The sequence below is a fragment of the Euleptes europaea genome, chromosome 15, assembly GCF_029931775.1.
Source record: "Euleptes europaea isolate rEulEur1 chromosome 15, rEulEur1.hap1, whole genome shotgun sequence".
Classification (NCBI taxonomy): domain Eukaryota; kingdom Metazoa; phylum Chordata; class Lepidosauria; order Squamata; family Sphaerodactylidae; genus Euleptes; species Euleptes europaea.
Window position 1 is genome coordinate 22041315 of NC_079326.1, and position 13976 is coordinate 22055290.

The 13976-nt window shown below is 39.3% G+C and overlaps 1 protein-coding gene across 1 annotated transcript in view; it reads right to left on the reverse strand.

The window, feature by feature from the left end:
• The window catches only part of LRP1B (LDL receptor related protein 1B), a 566614-nt gene that overhangs the window by 256511 nt on the left and 296127 nt on the right, over nt 1–13976 (reverse strand). Inside the window, exons 21-24 of the mRNA XM_056861170.1 lie at nt 10716–10916; nt 8829–9074; nt 6682–6879; nt 1391–1595 (exon numbers count right to left, since the gene is read on the reverse strand). Of these exons, the coding sequence (XP_056717148.1) occupies nt 1391–1595; nt 6682–6879; nt 8829–9074; nt 10716–10916 (850 nt within the window). The remainder of the gene's footprint in view (nt 1–1390; nt 1596–6681; nt 6880–8828; nt 9075–10715; nt 10917–13976) is intronic.

Genomic DNA, 13976 nt, shown 5'->3' on the forward strand with positions numbered 1-13976 from the left:
TCTTCTTTTGTGTTTTTTGAAACTTTGGTGTTTTTTAATTTTAATTATTCATTCAATAAACAACAGCAAAATAAAACAAAACAAAAAACATACGGCAATCTTCATAATTTAAAATACAATATATATATATGTAAACTTAAAAAGAATATTAACCCGAATTTCTATATTACAGCTTATTTCAATATCCTCGTTCATACTACCACACCAAATACATGGTTTATTCCTCTACAAAATAGCTAGACTGTCATTGCAGCACATTGTCCTTTCTCACCCTTGATTATAAGATTTTCCATTTTATTTACAGTTTGTAACCATAGTTCGTCTAGGCTCATTGTATCACCATTTTTCTGATGTGTTGTTAGCTTAATTAATACATATATTTCTTTTACTTTAACCAACGATTCCTCTATCTTTGGAGTTGTTTTTTGTTTCCAATGTCTGGCAAAAGTCATTCTAGCAGTTATCATGTGTAACCCCATACATCATTTATCTTTAATTAGGTTAGGGCACTGGTTCCCAACCGGGGGTCCGTGGACCCCCAGGGGTCCACGAGAACTAAATTAAGGTCCGCGAAAAAAAATTATAAACCCATAATAAATTAATATTTTCAATTAAAAGTTCTCTATTATAAAAATATATATTCAAATATTATTCTAAGTTTATTGTTTAACTAACAGTTATGATTAAAGTTTATTTTCAAATTCTTGAATTTTTATTTTGAACCTTGGGGTCCCTGCACCGAACAAAAATGTCCTAGTGGTCCCTGGTCAAAAAAAGGTTGGGAACCACTGGGTTAGGGGCTACATTTAACGAAAGTATCTCAGGTTTACATGGGATATCAATCTCCATTCCAACAGACAGATATTTCACTGTTTCAGTCCAGAACGTTATAGCTCTCTCACATTTCCACCACATATGTATGAAGTCTGCTTGTTTTTTATTGCAGTACCAACAACTATCATTTACTGATTTGTAGATTTTACTTATTCTAATTGGAGTTAAATACCACATATATACCATCTTAATTTGATTTTCTAAATCTAATTTAAAACGGTGTAATAACTGATCATTTGTATTTTTTTTAATTCCCCCCTTTTTCTTTTCTTGTTAGCAGCTATGTAAAAATATGGGGGGGACTTTAAAATGTACTTGTTGTTATCTCCAAATTAGATGCAGAAATTGAAACCTATACTAGCCTAGTCAAAATCTACAGTGAGTGAAAAACAGAAATTCAAAGAACCCCATCTCCCAGAACAGATTCATAAGCTGTTTAATCAAATCAGGCTGAAGATTAGCATATGAAAGAACAAACTAAAAACAGTGCACGTTGTATTAAAAACCTGTTCATTCGGTTGTGTTGTAAACAAGGATGCAAATTACATATAATTACCCATATCTAGGATCCAAAGCAATAGCCCTAGGATGCTCCATGCCACCTGCTATTAAAGTTGTTCTTAGCGTGCCATCTAATTTTGCAACTTCAATTTGGTCCAAATTGCTGTCTATCCAGTATATATTTCCAGCAATCCAGTCCACAGTTAGACCTTCAGGTGTAGCTAAACCATGTTGGACCACAACTTCAATGGAGCTTACCCCTGTGAAAATATTGGAAGACATCCTAAAACACAGAATTTTATAAACACATTAACCAACTTTAAACATACTAAAACGCTTCTAATTTTTTAAAGCACAGCTAAAGAGCACTTAAATAGAAATAAAATATGATGAAAAATGCCATAGAATGGCAGTTTTATTTATCTTCAGGCATCTTTCCTCATGTCTGGTGATCCGATAAGTTGTAAATAAGAGACATTTGTACTAGCCATTTGCTACATATGGTTCATAAGCATTACAACTTCTCAGTTTCTGCAGAACAATACTTATTGACCCTTTCAATAATGTGTTACCTGTTGAAATGGAACTCTTCTGTGTTCTAATACCTTAATACCATAAAACAACTTAAATGCTACAGCATAATGCCATAAAATAGGTAAAGTCAAAGCTACCCCAGAAAAAAATAAAACATACCCATAACTTTTCTTGTTGTAAAGAAAAATGAGAACCCAACAATCCCCTTTATGCATGTTTGGTTTCTGTGCAGAGCTGCTAACATTTAGTCAAGATCTATGGGTAGCTGAGGAAGCCAGATGGGAGGGTGGATGAGAGAAAAAAAATCTGTTACACTGTCAGCTCAGGTCAGATAGGGTTTATGCTTAAAGAGGGGTAGGCTGAAAATCAGGAGACTGTGATTGTCTCAGAGTTAGGCTTGCCAGGTCCCCCCTCTCCTCTGGCGAGAGGTTTTTGGGGTGGAGGTGAGGCAAAATCAAGAGCACACGTGCGGCCACGCCAATGCAATCACGTCACTTCTGGTTTACATTCGGAAGCGCTGCATCGCAAGGGGCAGTTTACCACTCAAACAGGGCCATTTACCGCTCAAACGGGAGTTTGAGTGGTAACAGCCCCTTGCAATGCAGCACTTCTGGGTGTAAACTGGATGTGACGAGGCGCTGCGGGCAGTCGCACATGCACGCGTTGCCCGCTGACCCTCAGCTGGTCGGCGGGCAGCCAGGTGGATTGGCAGGGGTTTGCTCACTACCACCTGGCACTTGACAACCCTACTCAGTCTGTCTTTTGTGAAAAAGCAGACTATCATTATGAATGCTTGAGGAAGAGATTGTAGCAGTATCAGGGCCCTGTTTCTGATTGAAAATGGTTAAAGATTTGTGGTTTCTGGGAGAGATGACATTTACACTTTGAGAATCTTGAGAATGAAAGAAGGCCAATATTCACATCAAGAATAAAAGTCTGGCTGATAACTGTTCTCTGCACACAGCAGCTGATAACTGACATATTAGGACTTAATGAGCCCAGCAAAAGCTGTTACTTAAAAAACAGTTTTAAGCCTCTTTCCTGAATAATCTCATTTTTCCCACCTCTTGGAGTGAATAAGTTATTTTTAAAATCCTGTTTCCCTGATGATTCATATGAAATAAATGCATTTAGAAGGCTACTTGGGTTCAGTGTGTCAGTGAAGGTAGGAGTAGACCACATTTCACACTACTTCTATTTTAATGGCATTTAAAACCTCAGCCTTCACAGGAACCCAACAAACAGATGGTCTATAAAGTCAGACAAAACCTTAAGAAGAGCCCTATGAGATCGGACCCAAAGTTTAATCTAGTCCAGCATCCTCTTTCCCATTCGGGCAACCCAGATACTTCCAGAAGCCTATACACAGGGCATGAAGGCAACAGCCTCCCCCTACTCTTTTTCCCCTAACAATATATATTCCGGCCAATACTGAGTCTGAATATGGAGTTTCCAATTTAGTTCATGTGGTTAGCAATCATACGCCTATTCTTTATAAACATTTCTAATTCCTCTTTCAAGCTATTTGAGCTACAATCATTGTTAGACCCATCTAGTGGCAGCAATTTCCCATAAGTTCATTACATGTTGTTTACAGGCCTACTTTCTTTAATCTTTTCTGAACTACAGGCAAACAATTTAATTTGGATGATCCCAACTTCTCATGCTATAAAACAAAACCACAACTTCTCTCTTTCTCCTCTTTCTCCACATAAGGTTAGAAAACTCTGTCATTCCCATCCTGCCCAATTGTCTTTCCACCTTTAACTAAACACACAGAGACACATACACACAATGGTCCTCACAGAGAAAGTACACCAGTTCCCTACCTGGCCTTTTCTGTGCTTTTGCCAAATCTCTGATATTGTGACACTTCTGTGCTTTCACAAGTTCTCTTATTTAAACATATGAAGCTACCTTATACTGAATCAGACTCTTGGTCCATCAGACCAGAGAGATTCCTTTCTTTCTGCACTTGGTTTTTCGAAATCCTGAATAATTTGGTAATATTTGCAAAGTATGCCACTTTATGTTTACCCGACTCCAGATTATTTATGCATAAAATGTATAGCACCAGTATGACAATACATTCGTCACCTATTGAAAACTGAAGGTGAAATGAGGCAACCTAGACTCAGTCCAAGTGCTAAGAGATCTCTGCACTTATATATGCACAAACACAGCAAAGACCAGCAGAAATGTAAGAACAGGGATGAGTGGATTCCTACCATTACTTTTGATTATTATTTCATTTCTGCTTTAGGTGTTTCTGCGCCAAAAATGAATTTTGGTATGTTGACCATGGATTTTTTACTTTCAAAAGTTTGTTCCTTTGGGATATATAAATATAAAAAAAATCATTTTAAAACAACTTCAGCAAAAGATGTTTGTTGCCTTTCCACAGAAGCATGAGCAGAATAACTTATAAATAATTTAAAAATCCCTCATTTAAAAAACTCCTTTTGTGTCAGTTGTTTTTCTACCTACAGGATTGTAATGGGGCTTTTTTTTTTTTTTTTTGTAACATAAACCATCTCCTTCAAAATGAATTCCTTTTGTGGCAAAAACCATGGGGTTGGATCCAAAAGCGACATGAGCAGAAGACATTTTCAGTCATACAAGGGGGAGGGTCTGCAATTTCAAGGATTTACTGCTGGGATGTCAGCCTTCCATACCACATGCTATTGTCTCCCAAGACCCCTAACCATTAGGAACAGATGGGGGGGGGCACTAGTGCCTGCAGCAGGAAGAGGAAGTTGGGAAATCCATTGAGAGCAGAGCTCTACCTGTTCTTTGGATTGAGATCAGGTTTTTTTTTAAGTTATTATACTATACATTTATAAGCATGTTTTCTTTCTGTAGAATTACACAATTCCAATGTAACATTTAAAAACTTCAAAACTATACTATATGTAACTATTTTTCCATCGGAACAATGTCATTTAAAAATAAAATGTTACCAATAAAGTTTAAAAATATTTTTAGATGTAATTTTTGAGATTATTTGTTGATGCTGCAGTGTAGTCTTTCTGCAGAAAGATTGTGCGGGGGTGGCTTCCAGTCCCTCTTTGCACTCACTGCAACAGCTACTTTGGTCTTTGGGCTGCCTGGCCCCAGCAGGCAGCAAGGGATTGTGGGGGGGGGAAAGACTGGAGAAGGAGAGAATACAGCCTGAGCTGCCAAAGAGGGCCAAGAATCCCAGGAAGCTGGAAAATGTGGCACAGGAGGAGCAGTCAGCCAGTGGAGTGCAGCTGGGATCAACATGGCAGCAAGTGTGGATGTGACAAGATGTGCGGCTCCAAGAACAACTTCCCAATGCACCTGGGAGCCTCGCAGACCCCAGGAGGTACAGAGATGTGGTGATGGCCAAGTAGACATGGCTGGGGTGTGCTCAATAATCAGAGGGACAGCTGCAGAGCACCCTGCCCAGATAAGCTGGGAAGATGAGCAGGGCAGAAAACAGGCAGCCTTAGTCCCCTTAATGCTGGCCAGGCTTAGAATGTAGATCCAAAAGGAAGCCAAGAGAGGAGAGACTTATACAGGCCCAGGCCTTGTCACCAGGGAGGAAGAGCGAGGCTACTCCCTAGGTTGCAAGGGAGGGGTCTGGCACATGCAAGAGAGAGGGAGGCTCTTCCAGGGCATTGTCTGGATAAAGCCCCAACTGGAAGCCCCAACTGGAAGGAAATGAAACCCCAGACTCCATCCCATGCTGAAGGAGACGGACAAAGGTAAAATTACATAATTTAAAAGTGGCTAGTTTTGAAGAGACTTACTTATTTTGTTAATTTTATGTCTTTTTAGGGTTTGCATTCCAGAAATAAAACTGGAGAAGAACTCCTGACTATATCATATACATTCCATTTTTGTAAAACAACAACAAATTTAGCAATATGGAACCCTGAAACCTAGGCAGAAATTTGAAAGCGGAGGGTTTCATATGTACCAATACAACAGTTGTTTACAAATCCAGAGATTATTCAGCAAGACAACTGGAATACTGGTCACTCTTGCAATATTTGGATGAATGAGAGGATCCTTGTTGTATAGGGTACTCACACTGGGAATACCCTACCTCTTCCCCAAATACTGAGCTGACTAAGAAAAAGGAACTTCTCCAAAAGGAACTACAGGTTCAGTATCCCTTATCCGAAATGCTTGAGACCAGAAGTTGTTTGGATTTTGGAATATTTGCATATACACAATGAGATATCTTGGGGATGGAACCCAAGCCTAAACATAAAAGTCATTTATGTTGTATGTACATGTTATACACATAGCCTGAAGTTAATTTTATTCAATATCTTTAATAATTTTGTGTTTGCATACATTGAACCATTAGAAAACAAAGGTGTCACTGTCACAGCCACTGATGTGGACAATCTATGGTGGTTTGGCATCACCATCATTCTTGACTATGAATTTATATACTACCGATAAGCAATTTTCCCTTGGGGGTGGTGAATACACTATCTGTTGTGTGCCTGAGTTTTGACTGCATCCCGTCACATGAGGTCAGGTGGCATCATATTGGTGCTCAAAAAGTTTTGAATTTTGGTTCATTTCTGATTTTTGGTTAAGGGATACTCAATCTGTATCATGTAAAGCATGATAGCACTGAACAGTGTGGGGGGGGGAAGAATATCTCCCTTTACAAAAGACATTTGGACTGTATGCTTTTAAAACACTTTAATTAATTAGTTGAGAAAAATATTTGATCATAACTTCCGAAATTCGAAGCATGCTCATTTTTTTCCTGTTGACACAGTCCACTTATGACTATTGTTGAAAGAAAACCCAAATTTCATTTCATACCTCCAGTTTCTGAAAGCTTGCCTCTGTAAATTTTATCCTCTACCACATCCGTCCAGTACAGTAAACTCTGATTGAAGTGAAAATCAAGTGCTATTGTATTTCTCAGACCAGGAACTAATAAGCTGTAGTCTCGCTTCTGAAGATCGATCTTTCTGATCTCATGCCGAATGGAAAAAATTATGAAAGCTTCAAATGGATCTGGAAATACAATGAAACTTCTTGCAAAAAATATTTGATAATGATAAAATTCATTCATTTAGTGGTAAAATTATACACCAATTATAACATTTTCTCAAACACAGCTCAAACATAACCTTTGCTCATTTATGAGCTATGACATTGCTAATAAAAGAAGCAGACTAACAATATAATCCTAAACAGAGTTAGTTATGCCTTTTTAAACTCATTGACTTGAATGGTTTCAGAAAGGTGTAACTCTGCCTAGGACTGTGGTGTAAACAATCTGTGAGCCACAGTTCTGATTTAGTAAACTGTGACTATGGGTGACAGCTCTGAAAGTGTTAAGGGGTGGACCTTTCTTGTTAAAAAAAGAAGGTCTGATTGAAGACGGTTAGAGCGTTGCACTGGAATCTGGGACATCACCATCTGAATTGTCACTCTGTCACAAAGCTCACTGAGTGATCTTGGGTTGGTCACTCAGCGTAGCCCACCTCGCAGAGCTGTCGTGAAGGTAAACGGAAGGAGAAAAGACCAATGTATGCCACCTAGAGTTCCTTGGGCAAAGGGTGAGATAAAAATTTACTACATAAATGAATTTGACTATTTTCATAAATTATATGGTGGTAGATCACATCTGCTATAGAATTTAATTTTATTATGGAGAGAACACAAATTAAAATGTTGGCAGTTATATATTATGGCCACACCCTATTCATCAGTCAAGACGTTACATTCCCCCCCCCCCTGTTGTTCTTCAGGATCAGTTTTCACCAAACAAGGATCCAACACCATGCCATGAGAGTTTAAGCAATAGCCCTAAATACTGGACATTCCCCAGAGGTAGTGCACAAAGCAAAATATTTGAGATAACTTTTTTAAAAATACCACTAAAACTAACACAACACACTGTACAGGCTTTCTGGTTATCCAGAATTCTTCATCAGCCTACATATTAAAAGTTGGAGGGGAAAGATCTTTCAGGCCATGCATTTTAAGGCCTCTTTGTCTGCAGCGTGTAGGACATCTGTAGGATGCTTAGCTGGCTTCAGTGGGCACAGAGTGTAGCTAGTTAGTGTCAGATTGTAGCCTTGACATGCTGGGAAGAAGATGCAAAAAGGGAATCCATAATGTTGCAAATATAACGAATAGTTGAACAAATGTCCTGTTGATACCATAGGGAATACACAAGTCTCTTGAAAGGATACCACACATCACTAGATTGATGTCCTCAATGCAAGTTAAAACAATTTAAATTTGAACAGCCCTATAATGTCAGTGAGAAAACTGAACTTTTATTTACTACTATTACAAGCAATAACTAAGTAACCAGAACACCTTACAGTACTGTGAAGTAGTGCATTTCCATTGCATAAGATTTTATAATAGAAAGCACCCTCAGTGTACAGAGATGTAATAATATGGGGTTCCTTTGTGTATTTCACGTCATGGGATCTGGTTATGTCAACCACCCCTGGATGTTTTTGAATAAATGTTGCCTTCCAATCTTTGAATAGTGTAAACAGGATATGCCTTCTTCACACTGGAAAAGAACTTTTTCATATCATTTCACAAGCTGGGTAGACTTAATATAACAAATTCGATGTGACACCCATTCTGACAAAAAACACCACTTCAGGCTACTCCCATCAACACCAGAATAATGACTCTCGGATCCCCAGATCTGATCTTGCTAGATGCTTGATATTTATAACTGCCATCAATATGAAATATACATTTATTTATCAATCACTCTACCAAGTTTTACAGTTATAGGACAATTGTTTATAGATTATAAATAACGCTCCAAAACCCTGTCTGAAAGAAATGTAAAAGTTAACAGACATTTAAGAGTTCATGATAATCCAGATACACACGTTTTTCCAATATGAACAGTTCTTATTTTGTTCCCCTTAAATTTTTATAAAAGGAGTTCTACAGTAGTGAATAGACTGTGAATGTCAACTTACCAATATTAGCACAGCTTTCTCCGTCTTTATTGAGCTTCCAACCGTCATAACAGGAGCACTTAACAGTATTTTTATGTTGTTCACACACTTGGCTGCACTTCTGGTGTTTAGCACAATAATCCACAAATTCACAGGATTTATTGTCTGAATTCAAGTACAATCCTGGGGGGCAGGAACATACAATTCTACCTCCAGGAACTACAGAACACTGGTGGCTGCAGCCGCCATTGTTAAGTGAACATTCATCTGAAATAAAATCAGAAGCTAATCAAAAAGGCATACAACACAATTTCATAAGTAGAAACATGGTACAGTAAGCTTAGTAAGAAATAGTGCAAAAACTCTAATAGATTTGCAATAGAATGTAGTAACCTGAAGACTGGAGAAAAGTGAAAAAAGAAAAGCTCTTCAGGAACTAGTCGGAGGCATATCTCAAATTAATAAAGGAGAAATTGCATGGCCTCATGAATTAAAGTAAAAGAAAGGAAATTCATTACTATCAAATGCAACATGCATCTCAGGCGTAATAATAAATATTTGAATTGGTTGCTTAGAGGGTTTATTGAATGTGTTTTTCTCAGAAACACTTCCCCCCCCCCCTCTTCAGTTTGGTTCTTTGAATAATCAGTCGGTGGGCAACTGATATTTGCCTGCACCAGTTGGTTAGCTGAACCATGATCTGATCCCTCCTAGCTTTATGATTCCACTTAAAAAAAAAATATCTATATATCTAATTCCCAAGTATGTCCCCTGTCAGCAGATACTTAAATCCAAAGATAGGGGACACTCACTCCAACAGGTTTTTCTACAGACTTAGGAGATGCCGTAGGTCTGCAGAAAAATCCGAAACTTTAAAAAAAAACAACTGGGGGGTTTAAATCCCCCCAATTTTTATAAAAGCATTGTCTATGCATGTACTTCCAACGTTCTTTCAAAATGGCAGTGGCTGCTGCCGATAGCCGAGGTTGGCCACTAGACCAGACCACATTGGTGGCAAGAACTGGGAGCAGCTCCTGGGCTATGCTGCAACTGCAGTGGATGCCTTGGGCCACTCTGGGGATGCAGAGAGCTGGGCCCAATCACACCACAATGGTGGCAGACACTGGGAGTGGCTCCCAGGCAGCACTGTCATGGCGGATGCCTCGGGCCACTCCAGGGACTGCCGGGCCCAGTTCTCTGTGTCAGCAGCCATCCCCACCATGGACAGCCGGGCCCACCATGGCATTCCCCACCTTGAGGGATTCCTCCTCCCCACATGGAGGAGATAGCATCTCCATGCGAGGGGGAGATGGCATCTCCGTGCAAGGGGGAGATGGCATCCCCCTGTGAGTTTTGCAGGCCCTCACTTGTCCATCTCTATTGTTCAGTTCAATATTACCTAACCACCTCTCTGTTCATATTATTAATGCATGTTGGGGAAAGGAAGTAGAAGAATAATTTCAGTGCTCCAACCATATGGATGCCATTTTGAAATACAGAAAAAGGGGGGGGTATCTGGTAGGTGCATTATTTAATTCAGTTGAAGACATATCTACTGCTATAAGGCAGCAAATGTTTTTGGATGAAAATTTCAGACATCACAACCTCCATAAAGGAGGGTAAAATATGGAATAGTTTACCAATTGCAAAACACAAAACTCTATTACAATCAGACAGAATTGGAATATGTGGAATTATACCATTCAACACAATGCATTTTAGAGATATTTGATGAAATTTAAAACATTCACAAAGGCATGATAAATAATGAAAATGTAAAGCTAACAATTCTAACAATGCAAAGCTTTAACAATATGAATATTTCCGAGGGCAAGGAGCAGACGTATGCTATATATAGGCAACATTTCTTTTCCTTTATAGATCTGGATTTGATCAAACATGAAATACCACAAAGAACATCTTCATCAGATCCATCAGGACAATCTCTTCTCCCATTGCAGAGCTTTTCAGGCTGTAGGCAGATGGAAGTGTCATTAGCACAAGGGTATTTTGGTGGTCCACACATATATCCTTCGCAATTATCCTCATCAGACTGATCCTCACAATCAATGTCTCCATCACACAGCCATGCTTTACTAATGCATCTCCCTTGGAGAAGAGAAACAAATACATGAAATCAGTTTGAAAGCAATGACTAGAAAACACTTCAATACCATCACCTAAACATCCATTCTGGTTCCTTTTCAGGAGTTAATGGCACTTTATAAAATGACCAGATATCTCAAAGACAACTTAGCTTTGTATTTTAAAGCATTATCTACAGCAAAAGCTACAACCTCGTACCTCCTACAGTGTCTAGCTCAGGGTCTAACTACATGATGAAAACATGAACACATGAAGCTGCCTTATACTGAATCGGACCCGTATCCATCAAAGTCAGTATTGTCTGCTCAGACTGGCAGCAGCTCTCCAGGGTCTCAGGCAGAGATCTTTCACATAACCTACTTGCCTGGTCCCTTTAACTGGAGATGCCAGGGACTGAACCAGGGACCTTCTGAATGCCAAGCAGAGGCTCAGCCCCTTCCCAGTCTAAGGTGACTGGTTCTAAACAGGTACTTCCTGCAATGACTACGCAATGATACACTGTGAGTTCTATGCTCAGAGCATCCACCTTTTTAAAAAACTCCATTAGCAGCCCTGCAAGGGACCAATTCAGATCAGAATTGCAACCTGAGGGGAAGGTACTTTTAAGCCTTTCTCCAATACTGCTTTACTAATCAAAAATAGGACCAGGGGAGAACTATAGCTGGTTTCCACTCTGTGTTCCAATGCAAAGGATTTTCTTGTTGCAACAGGAAAATTCTACATTCATGCATAATAAAAGCCAATGGCAGTTTTCAATTGAATACTTGAAGTTCAGATTTTCTGTAACACTGGTCTTCTTCTATTTCTATGAGGAGCTCAAAGGTTTTTCAAGGCCTGTCCACCCTGTTCAGCTGGCCTTTGGCTAGAAGTTAGCTAATAAGGAAGCTTCTTGGTTCACTGATGTTATGTTGTTTAATGTGACTTTATTTATGTTAGTCATACCCCATTTTTCTCCCCAACAGGGTCCCAAAGCAGCTTACCACACCGCCACCCCATTTTATCCTCACAATTACTCTGTGAAGTAGATTAGGATGACAGTGATTGACTCAACGTCACCCAGAAAGTTTTCATGGGAGAGTGGGAATTTGAGCCTGAGCCCTCCCCTAATGCAGTAAATTCACAACTACCTCTCCCCCACCCCCAGTGACCCCTACTCCACACCCAGAAGATGGGGGAAAAAGTCCTCTAGGATCTCTGGTCAATCTGGCCTGTGGGAAAATTGCTTCCTGACCCTAAAGTGGTGATTGGCACTACCCTGGGCATGCTAGAAATGGCCCCGAAAGCCAAACATTGATGCAAACCTTCCTGCCCTCCCTCTCATGATCTGCCTAAGGTTATAAAATCAGCATTGCTGACATATGGCCATCTAGCCTCTGCTTAAAAACCTCCAGTGAAGGAGAGCCCATCACTTCCCAAGAAAGCTTGTTCCACTGAGGAACTGCTCTAACTGTTAGAAAGTTCCTCCTAATGTTTAGACAGAAACTCATTTGATGTAATTTCAACCCACTGGTTCTGTCTGATCTTCTTGGGCAACAGAAAACAACTCAGCACCATCCTCTATATGACAGCCCTTCAAATACTTGAAGATGGTTATCAGTCGTCTCCTCTCCAGGCTAAACATATCCAGCTCCTTCAACCTTTCCTCATAGGACTTGGTCTCCAGACCCCTCACACTCTTTGTCACCCTCCTTTGGACATGTTCCAGCTTGTCTACATCCTTCTTAAATTGTGGTGCCCCAAACTGAACACAATATTCTAGGTGAGGTCTAACCAGAGCAGAATAAAGCGATACCATCACTTCATGTGATCGGGACACCATACTTCTGTTGATACAGCCCAAGATTGCATTTGCCTTTTTAGCTACCACATCATACTGCCGACTCATGTCAGTGTTTGGTCTGTTAAGACCCCTAGATCCTTTTGCACATACTACTGCCAAGACAAGTCTCCCCCATCCTATAATTATTCATTTGAATTTTCCTACCTAAATGCAGAACTTTACATTTATCTCTGTTAAAGTACATTTTATTAGTTTTATCCCAATTCTCCAGCCTGTCAAGATCATCCTTTATCCTGGCTCTGTCTTCTACCATATTTGTTACACCTCCATATTTAGTATCATCTGCAAATTTAATAAGCATCCCCTTTATTCCTTCATCCAAATCATTTATAAAGATGTTGATCAACACAAGGCCCAGAACAGATCTGTGAGACACTCCACTAGTCATTCCTCTCCAAGTGGATGAAGAACCTTTAATAAGCTCTCTTTGGGTGTAATCTGTCAACCAGTTACAGATCCACATAATAGTAATAGGATCTAAACCACATTTTCCCAATTTGTCAACAATAATATTATGTGGAACCTTATCAAAAGCTTTGTCGAAGGCTTTCACGATCAGAGTTCATTGGTTCTTGTAGGTTATCCGGGCTGTGTAAATACCAAGACCACGGTTACACAGCCCGGATAACCTACAAGAACCTTATCAAAAGCCTTACTGAAATCAAGATAAACTATTGTTACAGGCTTTGACATATTAGAGCATATGAACTGTTGTATTAGTGTTGTACATATGCCGAATTCTTCAATGTAAAATCATATTTTTCATGAAAAACCATTAGAGGGATGTCTTTCATTTAAAATGAACTTCCCTGGCTAAGAGACTCTTTTTGAGGACTCTTCTAGAATCCTATGCTTTTGGAAAACTACGTTTCTGGAATCCTACGCTTTTAGAAAACTAAGTTTCTGTAATCCTACGCCTTTGGATTTTTTCCAATCTGTCACTAACAATGACTGAAGACATTATCAAATAGTGTTATGTAATGTTACATTGGGTTTTAAAGTTTAAATATGAAACAGTTGTAATAGAATGTTGAAAATAGATTCATTTTGATCATGCTCTTTGGGAGATGAAGATGCTGATAAAATTAATCATTATAGAGGTATATTAATGCTAAAAACGGTAAGAAATAGCCATGATCAGCAAATAACCAGCTGGAAGAGGAAATCCTTATATGGTAGTCTGCAGGAAACCAGTAAAAATCTATCCGTAGGAATCCGGCTAA